General features: G+C 42.8%; 1 protein-coding gene across 4 annotated transcripts in view; it reads left to right on the top strand.

The window, feature by feature from the left end:
• The window catches only part of LOC140210948 (host cell factor 1-like), a 119,474-nt gene that overhangs the window by 66,133 nt on the left and 36,725 nt on the right, over positions 1–16,616 (top strand). For 3 of the 4 annotated variants that reach the window (XM_072280234.1, XM_072280233.1, XM_072280235.1), the window contains 2 exons: positions 7,333–7,738; positions 13,056–13,355. In XM_072280234.1, the coding sequence (XP_072136335.1) occupies positions 7,333–7,738; positions 13,056–13,355 (706 nt within the window). The remainder of the gene's footprint in view (positions 1–7,332; positions 7,739–13,055; positions 13,356–16,616) is intronic. The other variant, XM_072280236.1, reaches the window with a different exon arrangement.

Genomic DNA, 16,616 nt, shown 5'->3' with positions numbered 1-16,616 from the left:
TAAAAGTTCTCCACTGTTCAGCCAAGGTGGCATGCAGAGAGTAAGAAACACTGTCCAGAATTGCCAGGATTTTCTGTAGGGTCCCTTATTCTTCCACAGCCTCCAGTGTGTCTAGTTTGACTCCTAGACAGAGCCAGCTTTTCTGATCAGTTTATTGAGCCTGTTGGCATCACCCATGTTGATGCCATTGCCCCAGCACACCACCACATTGAAGATTATCCTGGCAACAACAGACTGGTAGATCACATGAAAGAGAGGCCTGCATACTCCAAAGGACCTCAGTCTCCTCAGGAAGTAGAGGTGACTCTGGCCCTCCTTGTAGACAGCCTCTGTGTTGGTGCTCCACTCAAGTCTGTCATCCAGGTGCACCCCCGGGTACTGGTCATTGTAAATTGTCCCATGATCAGATAGGTTAAATCAAGGGTTGCTGGGTATCATCGCTCGAAAAGCCAGAAGGGCTTGATTAGCACTGTATTTCTTTTTTTTTTTGAAAAACAACACTTGTCTGTTGTACAAGTAAAAACTCAGATGCCACCATTTGAAGAGCATGGCATTGCCAAATGTGATCTGAATCAGGTTCATTGTCACTGATAGAAGTCATGAAATTTGTTGCTTTCTGGCATAACAAATTGTGTAAATTAAAACTAAAAAATTGATGCCACAGTTCATTCCCCTCAGTTTGAAATTGTGTGGGATCTTTTTCCACCTTCAAGTTATCCAACCTGTGATGTTAATTTAACAACTCACCCAAAAGATGGTATATTTGACGGCACAAGCTCCATACTACACTGAAGCCTCGGCCTATGTATTTGTGTTCAGGTGTGTTGCCGTTGAGTCACAGATGTCCTGAGAAGCCAAGGTATGGGTAAAGCCAGGACCAGGATATATTCACTGTTGGTATAGGAAGAATTACTGAGCCCATTCCTCTTGTGAAGCAGGATTTGTCTCAGTTATTCTTTATGGATGTTGTAGGAGGAATTCTTTGTCTGAACATATGCTGTAGAAACAGCATTGGCTATTCCGCTTTTCACACATGCACAGTTATTCATTCGGGTATCAACTAAGCTTTTACCTCCCGAACACACTCCTGCACTTTTCATGCACCCCATCCACACTTCTCACTATCTCAGTAAGGCAGCTAGCAGAATCAAACTCCCACCTATCCCAGACATTCTCTCTTCTCCCTCCCATCGGGCAGAAGATACAAAAACCTTGAGAGCATGTGCCACCAGGTTCAAGGACAGTTTCCATCTAACTGTTATAAGACTATTGAACAGTTCCCTGATAAGATAGACTCTTGACCTCACAAATCTACCTTCTTACGACTTGCACCTTGATGTCTGCCTGCTCTGCACTTTCTCTGTAACTAACACTTCATTCACGCTTGGTTATTATTTTACCTTGTACTACGTCAGTGCACCATTGTAATAAATAGATCTGTTAGCAAGACAAGTTTTTCACTGTACCTCAGTACATTGGACAATAATAAACCATGTTTCCCTTGTTTCCTAAAAATGTTGAGCTCTGTCAAAAATATACTCGGCTACTGACCCTCCACACTCTTTTTAGTAAACAATGCCGAAGATTCAGTACCCCTCTGGTTTGAGGTATTTTTCCTCGGTTCCGTCCTGAACAATGATCCTTGTTTTGAAACTCTAATCCTGGTTCAACGTACCGCAGCCAGGGTGAAGCATCATCTCTGTACCTACCCTGTCAAACCCCACAATGAATTTTATGTTTATCATTCTTCTAAACTCGAGTGTGCAGGCCTAGCCTGTTTAACCTATCTTTGCTTGATAAACTCTTGATCCCAAGAATCAGTCTGGTGAATCTTTGTTCTCCTCAGTGATGCGTTTTCCCAGATAGGGGAGACCAGACCTGTACACAGTGCTGGCTCACTGGGGTTCTTATATAATTGGAAAAAGATGGCTTTCATTTTTCCTGGAATGCTTCTGCAATAAAGCCTTCCCTTTTGCCTTCCTGAGCATCATGCTAATTTTCAGTGACTTGTTTAAAAGGATTACAGTGCAGGACTATCATTCACTATAGAACACTACAGCAGAAAAGCAAACTCTTTGGCTGCCAATCTAGTTAAAAGAATAATTGACCTTTCCACCATGGCTAACCTCTCACTTTTCCATAACAAATTCCACCAACCATGTCCTTGTCTATTTATTAAAGCTGTTTACATCCCCTCCATATCCTCCTCACAGGCCACAATGCTATCTGACTGAATCATCGCAAACATTGATCTGTTTCACCTTATCCAAGTCATTAACATAAATTGTGAACAACTTCTATCCCAGTGGCCACACCTTCCATTCCATTTATTCAAGTTCAGGTTTATTGTCATCGGACTACATTTACAACCAAACGAAATTACGTCCCTCCGGACCACGATGCACCACAAACCATACAGTGGCACCCCCGGTCAAAATTTCTGTTACTGTGAATAGTTCAGTGAGTAGAAGATGAACTGATCTCCAAAAGTCATAAAGTTAAAGATGAAACATTCTTTTCAACATTTTAAGCAAGATCAGTGTATTATTTTTGTTTTGTACAATTTTAGAGTGGAAAAAAAAGGAAAGGAGGACCAGGCAAAAGTTTGGGCACCCCAAGAGATTAGAGCTCTCAGATAACTTTTACCAAGGTCTCAGACCTTAATTAGCTTGTTAGGGCTATGGCTTGTTCACAGTCATCGTTAGGAAAGGCCAGGTGATGCAAATTTCAAAGCTTTATAAATACCCTGACTCCTCAAACCTTGTCCCAACAATCAGCAGCCATGGGCTCCTCTAAGCAGCTGCCTAGCAATCTGAAAATTAAAATAAATGATGCCCACAAAGCAGGAGAAGGCTATAAGAAGGTAGCAAAGCATTTTCAGGTAGCCGTTTCCTCAGTTCGTAATGTAATTAAGAAATGTTAGTTAACAGGAACGGTGAAGGTCAAGTTGAGGTCCGGAAGACCAAGAAAACTTTCTGAGAGAACTGCTCGTAGGATTGCTAGAAAGGCAAATCAAAACCCCGTTTGACTGCAAAAGACCTTTATGAAGATTTAGCAGACTCTGGAGTGGTGGTGCACTGTTCTACTGTGCAGTGACACCTGTACAAATATGACCTTCATGGAAGAGTCATCAGAAGAAAACCTTTCCTGCGTCCTCGCCACAAAATTCAGCGTCAGAAGTTTGCAAAGGAACATCTGAACAAGCCTGATGCATTTTGGAAACAAGTCCTGTGGACTGACAAAGTTAAAATAGAACTTTTTGGCCGCAATGAGCAGAGATATGTTTGGAGAAAAAAGGGTGCAGAATTTCATGAAAACACCTCTCAGCTGTTAAGCACGGGGGTGGATCGATGATGCTTTGGGCTTGTGTTGCAGCCAGTGACACAGGGAACATTTACTGGTAGAGGGAAGAATGAATTCAATTAAATACCAGCAAATTCTGGAAGCAAACATCACACCATCTGTAAAAAAGCTGAAGATGAAAAGAGGATGGCTTCTACAACAGGATAATGATCCTAAAGACACCTCAAAATCCACAATGGACTACCTCAAGAGGTGTAAGCTGAAGGTTTTGCCATGGCTCTCACTGTCCCCCGACCTAAACATCATCGAAAATCTGTGGATAGACCTCAAAAGAGCAGTGCATGTAAGACGGCCCAAGAATCTCACAGAACTAGAAGCCTTTTGCAAGGAAGAATGGATGAAAATTTCCCAAACAAGAATTGAAAGACTCTTAGCTGGCTACAGAAAGCGTTTACAAGCTGTGATACTTGCCAAAGGGGGTGTTACTAAGTACTGACCATGCAGGGTGCCCAAACTTTTGCTTTGGGTCCTTTTCCTTTTTTGTTATTTTGAAACTAAAAGATGGAAATAAAAAAAGTAATCTTGCTTAAAATATTAAAGAAATATGTCATCTTTAACTTTATGCCTTTTGGAAATCAAGTCATCTTTTACCCGCTTAGCTATTCGCAGTAACAGAAATTTTGACCAGGGGTGCGCAAACTTTTACATGCCACTATATATCACACCCAGCATATAAAATAAAATATTATCACAAGTTAGTAAATAATCATTCAAAATGCATGTAGTGTGTAGCACAGGTAAACAGTAAACAGCTCACTGTCCTAGTGACGAGACCTCAGTGGTGGCAGGGTATTCATTAATCTCACCATCTGAGGGAAGAAGCTGTTACCCAGTCTGGCAGTCCTGATCCCCCTGTACCTCCTTCCTGATGGTAGAGACTCAAAGAGATTCTGGGATGGGTGGTAGGGATCCTCAATAATGTTTTAGGCCCTTTGTCTTACAAAACTCACAGTAAATGTCAAAACATAGGTGGGCAAAGGAGACCCCAGTGCTCCTCTCAACAGTTTTTACTTCTCTTATCTGCCAGTCAATGAACTCTCAGCAATGTATTACACCAATGGCAATACATGACTCCAGTACATTATCGTGGGCTGAAGGGCCTGGTCCTGTGCTATATACTATTCTGTGTTCAATACTGTGAACCTATCATTTTGTGATAACTCTAACTAGTGAAAGTCTGGAAAAAGAAAACTAATCATCACATATCACTCATTTACTCATATCCAGCAAGTTATAATTTCAAAGACTTCCAACAGAATTTCCCTTTCGTGTTAAGTAACTGATTAATTTTGGATGGGGAAACTCCCTGCACGTCTTGTACTTGTAAGATTATCTTGTGTTTTCAGATCAATGTAACTACTCAAAGCTTTTTGTTCTTTCTCCAACACTCAGTCCACTCGTGTCCAAGATCCTTTGGATTTGCTGCCTGTGCCTTTCGCCCTTCTGACAACATGTTGGCCCCAAACTCTCACTATTTCCACTTTCAATTGATTTCCACTTGTTGGATGTTGACTCCAATAATGTCCAAAGATATTTACATCAGTCTTTTCCCCAATTTGGAGCCTTAATTTCCAACCGGATGCTTAGGGCTGCACTGTCACTACCCCTAAAATATTCACCCACTGCTACTTCAGTCACTTTCCTCATTACATCCCACAGTCCAGTACTGACCCTTCAGTCTGGTTATCTATGTACAATATTTCATAGTCCAGTACTGACCCTTCACCCTGGCCATCTAGGTACTGATTCTGTAGTCCAGTACTGACCCTTCACCCTGGTTAGCAATGTACAATATCCCATAGTCCAGTACTGACCCTTCACCCTGGTTAGCAATGTACAATATCCCATAGTCCAGTACTGACCCTTCACCCTGGTTATCAATGTACAATATCCCACAGTCCAGTACTGACCCTTCACCCTGGTTATCAATGTACAATATCTCACAGTCCAGTACTGACCCTTCACCCTGGTTATCAATGTACAATATCCAATAGTCCAGTACTGACCCTTCACCCTGATTATCTATGTACAATATCCCACAGTCCAGTACTGACCCTTCACCCTGGTTATCAATGTACAATATCCAATAGTCCAGTACTGACCCTTCACCCCGATTATCTATGTACAATTCCTCATAGTCCAGTACTGACCCTTCACCCTGGTTATCAATGTACAATATCCCATAGTCCAGTACTGACCCTTCACCCTGGTTATGTATGTACTGGCTTAAAAAGCTGCAATTTTAAAATTCCACTCTTGCTCCCCCCCCCCCCCCCATCCCACGAAACTCCCCTGTGCGACATAATAGCAGAATAAAGCCATTCAGCCCATTGAGTCTGCTTCACCTTTCCATCCTGGCTGATTTATTATTCAGCTGAATCTCATTCTTCTGCCTTCTCCCCATAATCTTACTAACCTCCACTTTAAATATACCCAGTGACTCTGCAGCCATCCCAGACATCCCACCTCTCCTGGAAATTCCGGGAGTCTCCCACATATTAATAGTGACTCCCTGATGCCCGCAAATTATATACAATATCACAGAAATCATTTTTTTTGTGAGTGAGCGAGAGAAAGCAAGAGAGAGCGTGAGAGCAAGCAAGCGAGAGTGCGAGAGAAAGCAAGCAAGAGCATGTGATCGAGAGAGCGAGAGAGAAAGCGAGAGCGCGCCATGGCAGAGTGTTACAAAAAAAATATAAAATGTACATCACCCCAGACTACACTAAAGTGTACCCCTGCCTAATAGGGGTCAAAATAATGACAGTGTTGTTCGCTGCACTGTTTGCAACAGTGACTTTTCTATTGCCCATGGTGGGTTAAGGCTGTAAAAGACATGTTGAGGTGAGTTTAACAGGTGTCATTCGTTCATTAGCATAGCTATCGTTATTTAAACTAGCTGGCTAGCTGCTAAGGAGCTACTCTATTGCAGACATCCCACCTCTCCCAGGAGCGTCCCGCAAACTGATAGTGCTACCTCCCTGAAATGAGTTTTTGCAGGGTGGGATGTCTGCCATCCATAGGAATGAATTCCACAGACGCATCATCCTCTGGCTAAAAAAATTCTTCCCCATCTCTGTTCTAAAGGGATGTCTGTCCATTCTGAGGTTGTGCCCTCTGGTCTAGAGTCTATCATGATAGGAAATATTCTCTCCATGCCCACTCTATCTTGGCCTTTGAATATTTGATAGCTTACAATGAGATTTTCCCCTCATTCTTCTAAACTCCTGCGTGTATAGGCACAGAGCTATCAAATGCTCCTCATGTTAACCCTTTCATTCTGGGATCGTTCTCATGAATCTACCCTGGGCCCTCTCCAATACCAGCATATCATCCTTAGATATTTCCAACCATAAGGCTTTCTCGGAAGTGCAATCACTGTGGTAGTTCCACAGTGGCACATAACAATGCAAACTGGTCTGTTCGCACACTTGTGCTTACACTCCTGCCATTACATTATTTTCACTGATTATGATCATTGAACGATTGTTGGGGTTTTGTTTGAAATTGATTTCCATTCTCACCCTCCTTCCCCCACCCACAGTCGATTCGTTGAAGCTCTTTCAGTTATTGAGATAGCACTGAACCTAGTATTGAAGAGCTGTAACTTGAGAATTCAGGCTCAAAAGGTCATTGGCAGGTCAGTTTATTTGAACTATGCTTCTAAACTGTGGAATTCAATACCTAAAAGGCATGCAGACTCAGTTGACACTTTTAACTAACGTTTTTTATCCTATTTTCATGCTTATTTTACTTTATTTTTATATTTGAACTTTATCCTAATAAGAGGCACCTTGAACTACATCGTCTCTATGTGCTCTCTAAGTAAGAATATTATTATTAATTTCCTAGTGATAGTTTCTTGGTGCTTTACCTATATAAGCTGTAATATGAAGTCCAGATCTTCTATGACCTAATTATATGATTGAGGTCAAACCATTAAGATCCTTTATTATTTTTCTGTCCCCTCAGGCAATCCCATTGACTGAAACTCAACCGAATAACAACGAGCAAGGATCTGTGCCAACAATGGGGCACACCATCTTACAGATTCTGCCTGCCAGCTCTTCAGGAGCAACGGCCAATGTCACGCTACTTGCCCAAGCAGCGCCCGAAGGAGTTCAGGTGCCCAGTGCCCCAGCAGTGCCGGCACTCCAACCCCAGTCCGCAGTCAGCCTCCAGCAGGACCAGCTCCTTCCTCCCCGTGAATTGCTTGCTGACAGTCGGCCTGAGGCCCTGGCTGACCTGGGACTGTCCCCCGAGGAGCTGGCAGTAGCAGCAGCCGCTGAGGAAGCAGCACGCTTGGCATTGCTGGATGAAGAACCCAGAGTAACGACGACGGTACCAGGGGCTGCTCTGCCATCTACTGAGGCTACAGGTAGGTGTGTGCTGCAGAATTTGGTGCCCAGCTAACAGGTACTAAATGTAATGTCGCACCGTTAAGACTTGACCAAGCCAAACTATTATACTAACAGTTGTGGGCACCAGGCTCTGATTTATAGGATTGGCTGTGATGGTAATCGCCTCCTCAGAATAGTCAGTCATAGAGCAATGCAACACGAAACAGCTCCAAGATTTAAAAGATTAGCTTTATTTGTTACGTGTACATCGAAATAGAAAACATAGAAAACAGGTGCAGGAGTAGGCCATTTGGCCCTTCGAGCCTGCACCGCTATTTATTATGATCATGGCTGATCATCCAACTCAGAACCCTGCACCAGCCTTCCCTCCATACCCTCTGATCCCCCTAGCCACAAGGGCCATATCTAACTCCCTCTTAAATATAGCCAATGAACTGGCCTCAACTGTTTTCTGTGGCAGAGAATTCCACAGATTCACCACTCTCTGTGTGAAGAAGTTTTTCCTAATCTCAGTCCTAAAAGGCTTCCCCTTTATCCTCAAACTGTGACCCCTCGTTCTGGACTTCCCCAACATCGGGAACAATCTTCCTGCATCTAGCCTGTCCAATCCCTTTAGGATTTTATATGTTTCAATCAGATCCCCCCTCAATCTTCTAAATTCCAACGAGTACAAGCCTAGTTCATCCAGTCTTTCTTCATATGAAAGTCCTGCCATCCCAGGAATCAATCTGGTGAACCTTCTTTGTACTCCCTCTATGGCAAGGATGTCTTTCCTCAGATTAGGGGACCAAAACTGCACACAATACTCCAGGTGTGGTCTCACCAAGGCCTTGTACAACTGCAGTAGTATCTCCCTGCTCCTGTACTCGAATCCTCTCGCTATAAATGCCAGCATACCATTCGCCTTTTTCACCGCCTGCTGTACCTGCATGCCCACTTTCAATGACTGGTGTATAATGACACCCAGGTCTCATTGCACCTCCCCTTTTCCTAATCGGCCACCATTCAGATAATAATCTGTTTTCCTATTTTTGCCACCAAAGTGGATAACTTCACATTTATCCACATTAAATTGCATCTGCCATGAATTTGCCCACTCACCCAACCTATCCAAGTCACCCTGCATCCTCTTAGCATCCTCCTCACAGCTAACACTGCCGCCCAGCTTCGTGTCATCCGCAAACTTGGAGATGCTGCATTTAATTCCCTCATCCAAGTCATTAATATATATTGTAAACAACTGGGGTCCCAGCACTGAACCTTGCGGTACCCCACTAGTCACTGCCTGCCATTCTGAAATGGTCCCGTTTATTCCCACTCTTGGCTTCCTGTCTGCTAACCAATTCTCTATCCACATCAATACCTTACCCCCAATACCGTGTGCTTTAAGTTTGCACACTAATCTCCTGTGTGGGACCTTGTCAAAAGCCTTTTGAAAATCCAAATATACCACATCCACTGGTTCTCCCCTATCCACTCTACTAGTTACATCCTCAAAAAATTCTATGAAATTCGTCAGACATGATTTTCCTTTCACAAATCCATGCTGACTTTGTCCGATGATTTCACTGCTTTCCAAATGTGCTGTTATCACATCTTTGATAACTGACTCCAGCAGTTTCCCCACCACCAACGTTAGGCTAACCGGTCTATAATTCCCCAGTTTCTCTCTCCCTCCTTTTTTACATTAGCCACCCTCCAATCCTTAGGAACTAGTCCAGAATCTAACGAGTTTTGAAAAATTATCACTAATGCATCCACTATTTCTTGGGCTACTTCCTTAAGCACTCTGGGATGCAGACCATCTGGCCCTGGGGATTTATCTGCCTTCAATCCCTTCAATTTATCTAACACCACTTCCCTACTAACATGTATTTCGCTCAGTTCCTCCATCTCACTGGATCCTCGGTCCCCTACTATTTCTGGAAGATTATTTATGTCCTCCTTAGTGAAGACAGAACCAAAGTAATTATTCAATTGGTCTGCCATGTCCTTGCTCCCCATAATCAATTCACAATCCATAATCCCCATAATCAAATAATCAAATGTACAGTGAAGTGCATTCCTTAGTGTCAATGACCAACACAGTCCGAGGACGTGCTGGGGAAGCCAACAAGTGTCACCATGCCTGCAGCACTAATATAGCATGCCCACAATTTGCTAATCCTGACCAACATCTTTGGAATGTGGGAGGAAACCCACGCAGTCATGAGAATGTACAAACTCCTCACAGACAGTAATGGTAGTGGAGCAATTCCCATGTCACCAATCCCATTTGCCCATGTTGGCCCATGTCCCTCTAAACCTTTCTCACCTATGTACCAGCATAGATGAGCAACACATGAAAAATACTGGAGGAACTCAGCAGGCCAGGCAGTATCTATGGAAAAGAGTAAACCGTCAACGTTTTGGGCTGACCCTTCATCAGGACCAGCACGTGTCTTTTAAGTGCTGTTATTGTACCCATTTAATCCACCTTTTCTGGCAGCTTATTTCATAAACACACAATACCTTACCTGAAGAAGTTGCCCCTTTTTAAATCTTTCCCCTCAAACCTATGCCGTCTAGTTTTTGATTCCTCTTTCCCTGCGAACAATACTAATTGCATTCACCCTATTTGTGCACCGTGTGTTTTTATACACTGATCAATATGGGGGCAAGTGGAGGATATTTAGACCTTCAAGCCCATGCCATTGATAATCTAAATGATTACCTTTGTTCCACTTAGCTATCCACACCCTTACCTAACTAAAATCTGGCATTAATTACTGAACCTCTTACTAGGGAGAGAACCAGCTTTTCTTGTCTTTTCTGTGAAAGGAGTATTTCCCTCTCGGGGTGCCCTAGGTATTATGCTAAAATAATTCTGCATTCTTTATTCTCCAGCTAGACTAAACCTTTTCTAATCTTTATAAAACACTTAAAATTATGATTATAATCAACCTTCTGTTCAAAGAATACAAGCCTAGTACTTAAAACTTGTATATTCTAGCTAGGTTGTAATTGCAGTGAATCTGTTTGTGTTCCCCCTGATGTCAATATATCCTGGAGTGAAGAAGAAGAAGGAAGCTCTTAACTCCGAATGGAGTCATCGGGACGCCGTCATGACGTTGTTTTTTTAGCAGGCTTTCTTATTTTTACGAGGCCGAGTTGCTAGCTCGACGCTCAACCCAGAACGGATGGAAAGCGTGCAAGGGAGCCGGCTGGATTTGAACTCGGAAGCCTTTGCTCCGAAGCCCGGCACTGATGCCACTGCGCCACCAGCTGGCATATCCTGGAGTACATTGTTTAAAACAGTTGGAATCTGGCTTAGTAAGCAAAAGCCATCTGAGGCATGTGCACCCTCTCCATGAAATTTATTGGATTTGGATGATTTTATCCAAGGTTTTCAGAAGTCAGGAAAGAAATACAAAGCTCATTGCTTCATGATCATTTTACTAAGCATTGATAGAACAAAGGAAAATTGAAACTGGTAGTAACAGGAGCAGAAAGCAGAACAAAGACTGAAAGATGGTACCCAGTATGGAGCAACTGTTTTTATACCCAAAAATAAGAAACATTCCATTCAAAGTTGCAAATGAGTCGGCCAGTCAGAAAGGTCCTGTTCAGATAAGGCAACACCGGGAGAAGCTTCTAGAATCATACAAATGTAACCATTGAATGACCACATGTACACACTGTGACCACTAGGAAGCGGACTAAGCTGTTACTTCTGTATATAAAGACTACTTAAAATGTAAAAACTACTTAAAGCAGTCAATTAATTGTTAAACTGAAAATAAAATAACAATTACAGTCCAATCCAACCAGTTGTACACCAGCTGAGCGGGTGAGTGCAGGAAGGCTGGTTGCTAGTTACCGATTGGGTTTTAGGCAGACATAGATAATGATGCAGGTTAGATATTTCAGTATTCAGGGGTGGGGGGAGTGGAGGGGTGCCCTTGCCCTGCTTCTGGAAGGCAGAATGAAGTTTTCTAAAATTTATTTCTATTTGTCATATGTACGTTGAAACATACTGTGAAATGCATCAAATCAAATCAGCAAGAATTTGTGCCGAGCAGCCTGCAAGTGTTGCCAATAAAGCATGCCCACAGTTTACTAACCCTCACCCATACATCTGTGGAATGTGGGAGGGAATCTAATTACAGGGAGAATGTGCAAACTCCTTACAGACAGCAGCAGGTATTGAACTCCATTCTGTGGTCACTGGCCCTATAATGGTGTTACACTAACCACTTCACTGGCATGCCGCCTCTTGTTACTGAGCTGTGGCTGAACATTTTTCACTCTCTCTGGAGTGTTAGACCATAAGATATAGGAGCAGAATACTGTCTTTAGTCCCATCAAGTCTGCTCCAGCAGTCATTCATGGATGATTTTTTTTTAAATCCCATTCTCCAGCTTCTGCCGTAACCCTTAACCCCCTTATCAGTTCACAAACCATCAATCTCTTAATACTCCCAATGACATGGGCTCCGCAGCCCTCTGTGGCAACAAATTGCCAGATTTGCCTCGCTCTGAAGAAATTCCTCCTCATCTCAGGTTTAGAGGTACATCCTTTTATTTTGAGACTGTGCCTGGTTAAGAGATTTGAAATTCTGAATCTTGGTGGGCTTGTTTTGAAATTCCTCCAGCACAAAGTAAATCACGCTCCCTCTTCACCCAGCTCTGTGTGCCCTATACACCTGCAAGTGAGATCAATTATTGAGAGTCACAGCAGGAACACTGCACGTGTGCATCGAAACATAGAGTGAAATTTGCTTGTTGTTTGAGTTAACAAACCAGCACAACCTAAGGATGCTGTTACAGCTTTGGGCGTCGGAGTTCAGAGTTCAGTTCTGGTGGTTTATAAGGAGGTTGTATGTCCTCCCTGTGATTCTTTTAGGTGCTCCGGTTTCCTCCCACAGTCCAAAGTCATACCAGTTAGTTGGTTAATTGGTCATTGTAAATTGTCCTGTGATCAGGCTAGGGTTAAGTTGGCAGCGTGGCTCATTGTGCCAGAAGGGCCTACTTAGTGCAGTATCTCTAAAAGAAAACCCTAGCAACACCAACGAATACAACAGCAAAACATCGTCAGACGTACTAGCCTTCAATTCCTCAGTTCAGTGTGGGGAGGAAGGCCACTGACTCCTATTGTCAGTTTTTCTGGAAGATTCTGCACTCGAATCATTCTGCTGCTCCTCATCTCTTTAATATGTTGACAGACATTTCAAGCATCCCTTGATTTTTCTTCTGTTACTTTTTATGCCCGTGAATGACTAGCCAATTTTTAGTGCGCACTGATGGTATAACTAACTCAAAACTGCAGCCATTTTCTCCCCTCTTTAAAATACAGCAAGGGAAGAGCCTATGGAAACCTCAGCAGATTTGACAACAATTCAGCCAGCACAGCTTTCTCACCAGGCTCTGCAGACACTGGTGTCCCTGCAGTCTGTTGTACCGTTAGCTGAACTTGCACAACAGGACATAGAAAGAGCAGGCCAGCAACAGGCTTCAGAGAGCAACCAACCCTCCCGGCTAGCAGAGGCTCTAGCACCAGCAGATAGTCTCAATGATTCTACCTCGGAGATCAATGGGCCTCAGGAACTGGCCAACACTGCCCCAAGTGTTCAGCTACCCATTCTGAGTACCACTGGTAAGTTCAGCAAAAACAAACTTTTTCCACTTTCCCCACCCCCCATCCCTGCTTCTATTTTCATATGAAGTTCTTTCCCCTGTACCCTAACTTGTTCGTGCAGCAACCTCTGTGCACATTGATCTGTATTAGCAACTACAACTTTTCAACTTTCAATCTGGTTTTCCAATCTTTCTGTGAACTTTGCCCACAGACATCCTTTAACAACATCTAGCTTTGTAGCTCTCCAAGATCTCAGTAAACCATAAGACACGGAGCAGTTTGACCCATCGAGTCTGCTCCACCATTCCATCTTGGCTGATATATTATCCTTCTTATCACCATTCTCCTATCATCTTCCCATAACCTTTGACACCGTTACTAATAATCTATCAATCTCTGCTTTAAATGTACACAATGACTTGGCCTCCACAGCCATCATGCCATTGAATTCCATAGATTCACCACCCTCCGGTTAAAGAAATTCCTCCTCATCTCTGTTCTAAAGGGACGTCCTTCTATTCTGAGACTGTGCCCCCTATTCCCTAGGCTCCCCCATTATGGGAAATATCCTGTTCATGTCCACTCTATCTAGGCCTTTCAGTATTCGATTTCCCCCCCCCCCCCCCCCCACTTAGAGCGAGTACAGCCAAAAGCCATCAAATCTTCCTCATACGCTATCCTTTTTGTTCCTGGAATTATTCTCATGAACCTCCTACAGACCCTGTCCGATACAGCGCATCTTTTCCTAGATAAGGGCTCCAAACTCCTCAGAATAACCCAAGTGCGGTCTGAACGAATGCCTTATAAAGCCTCAGCTTTACATCCTTGCTTTTATATTCTAGTCCACTCAAAATGAATACCATTGACTAAACCTGCAAGGTAACTTTTAGGGAATCCTGCATGAGGAATCCCAAGTCCCTTTGAACCTCTGATTTTCAAAAATTTTCTCCGCATGTATAAAATGGTCTGCGTCTTTATTCCTTTTAAGAAAGTGCATGACCGTACACTTCCCTGCACTACATTCCATCTGCCACTTGCGTGCCCATTCTTCTAACCTGTTTAAATCCTTCTGCCAACTTCCTGCTTCCCCAACACCACCTGCCCCTTCACCTATACTTGTATCATCTGCAAACCTGGCCACCAAACCATCGATTCAGTCATCTAAGTCATTAGCATATAACGTGAAAAGAAGCGGTCCCAACATCGACCTCTGTGGAACACCACTAGTCACCGGCAGCCAACCAGAAAAGGATCCCTTTATTCCTACTCGTTGCCTCCCACCAGTCGACCAATCTTCTATCCATGCTGGTGTCTTTAGTCATACAGCGCTACAGCATGGAAACAGGCCCTTTGGCCCATCTAGTCCATGACAAACTTATTCTGCCTGATCACATCAACCTGCACCTGCACTGTACCCTCCATCCCTCTCAATCTAAATTTCTCCTAGATGTTGCAGTCAAACCCTGATCACCACTTCTACTGACAGTTTGTTCCACATTTGCACCACCCCCTGAGTGAAGAAGTTTCCTTCAGGTTCCTTTAAATATTTCTCCTTTCACCCTTCAGTTGTAGTCCCATTCAACGTCAGGGAGAAAAAAACTTGCTTGCATTTACCTGATCTATACCCCTCATTCTCCTATGTTCCTGAGAATAGAATCCTAACCTATTCATCCTTTCCTTCTAACTCCTGGAGTTAACTAACCTTCATCTCTGGCCTTTTGAGTATCTCTGATTTTTGATCGATGCAGCTTCAGTTAATAAAGACCTATTATTTCCACTCTAAGTGTAACTTATCTACCTCACTAACCTTCTTCCTCTTGGGCAATCCTCCAAACCTGTCTGTCACCTATCCATTTTTATTAAGTTTTGTTTTGGGTAAGGATCTTTGGGTGATGTAGTAAGTCAGAATTTGGTCAGTGGTCTCGATCCACTTGTTCTTGGGCCACTCCTGCAGCTTGCAATGTGTTTTGTGGGATGTAGCTACCCACCTAACTTCTAATAAATCTATTTTAAACATTTTGGAACTTTTAATTCTCCCTTAAGCAGCCTAAATCAGAATTCTGTAGCAGTATCTCATTCTTGCTGTCAAATGTCTGCTAAATAAATTTAAAATGTACAAACAAAGTAAAACTACATTAACAGAAAACCTAGGATGATATCAGATGGGTTACAGCCGTCTGCTTATTGGGCGGCAGACTGAGAGCTTGTAGCCCAGATAATCCAACTGGTGTTTGGTATGAGAGCAAAGTTACAGGACTCACAGCTGCTCACAGGACAGAATAGCTGTTTGCCGCTGCTGCTTGATAAATTGTCTTGCTTGAGCTTTGATCTGGGCGGATAATGTGGGTCTACAGCCAAAACACAGCAAGCTTCTAACAGTGTGGCAGTGAACTAGTTGAGTTTTTATTATAATCCAGGAGTTTTTGTAGTCAGAAGTTTCTCTTGGCTGCTATTGCAATTTTGTAATGCCAAAGGACAATCCATTGAGAGAGTGCTCAAGTCATTCAAAATTCTGTATAGCCTGCAAATGGATATTTTTTTAGATCTGTGAGAAAACAAGTAGGGTATTGGGCTCTGTATCCCATCTAGCTGTTACGCGGGAGGAGCTCAATTCAAGGCTGTGGTGTAATGTAGGAATGACCTATCTGGATATCAGTACAGTAATTAAAAGTTTTAGCTCCAAATTCAAATGCAAGAATTTCTTTCAGTGAATTCAGCTGTACTGGCTATGTTGACCCGTCAAGTTTTTTGACAGCCATTGTGTACAATGATGGTACAGCATATTGGCAACCTGTTCATATTATAACATCCAAATGATTTTTTAAATGTTATCATTTACCTTTTAGACTATAAGATGTACATTTTTCCCTAAGAAAATATTTCCATGAACAAGCCATCGACTCTTTTGATTTGTGTATATAATGGCTATAACTGGTAAATATCAGCTCTGTGTAATGAAATTCATAGTTATTGTGAGCCTTTGTTGTTGTATCCTATTCTAGTAAATGGTTCCAAAAATGCATTTAATGCTGATCAGTCCTTGTAGTTGTTGCAATGATGTTTTTCCTGAAAATGTTACTTCACATTCTCCTTCACTCTCCTCTCTCTTTTCTCTTCCACACAGGCATCGTCTAATTAGCATTACCAAGTTACTCCTTATCTGTTCTCTATATATTACCAATTCTTTCATTCAATCTGATCAGTTTGACCAATCAGCTTGCTTCCCCTAGCACTCTGGTTCAAATTTTATACATTGCCTGGTGCCTAACTCAAAATTTC

Source organism: Mobula birostris, chromosome 16 (genome assembly GCF_030028105.1).
Source record: "Mobula birostris isolate sMobBir1 chromosome 16, sMobBir1.hap1, whole genome shotgun sequence".
Taxonomy (NCBI): domain Eukaryota; kingdom Metazoa; phylum Chordata; class Chondrichthyes; order Myliobatiformes; family Myliobatidae; genus Mobula; species Mobula birostris.
The sequence above is the reverse complement of the archived record's forward strand: the minus strand, read 5'-3'. Positions and strand labels throughout refer to the sequence as shown.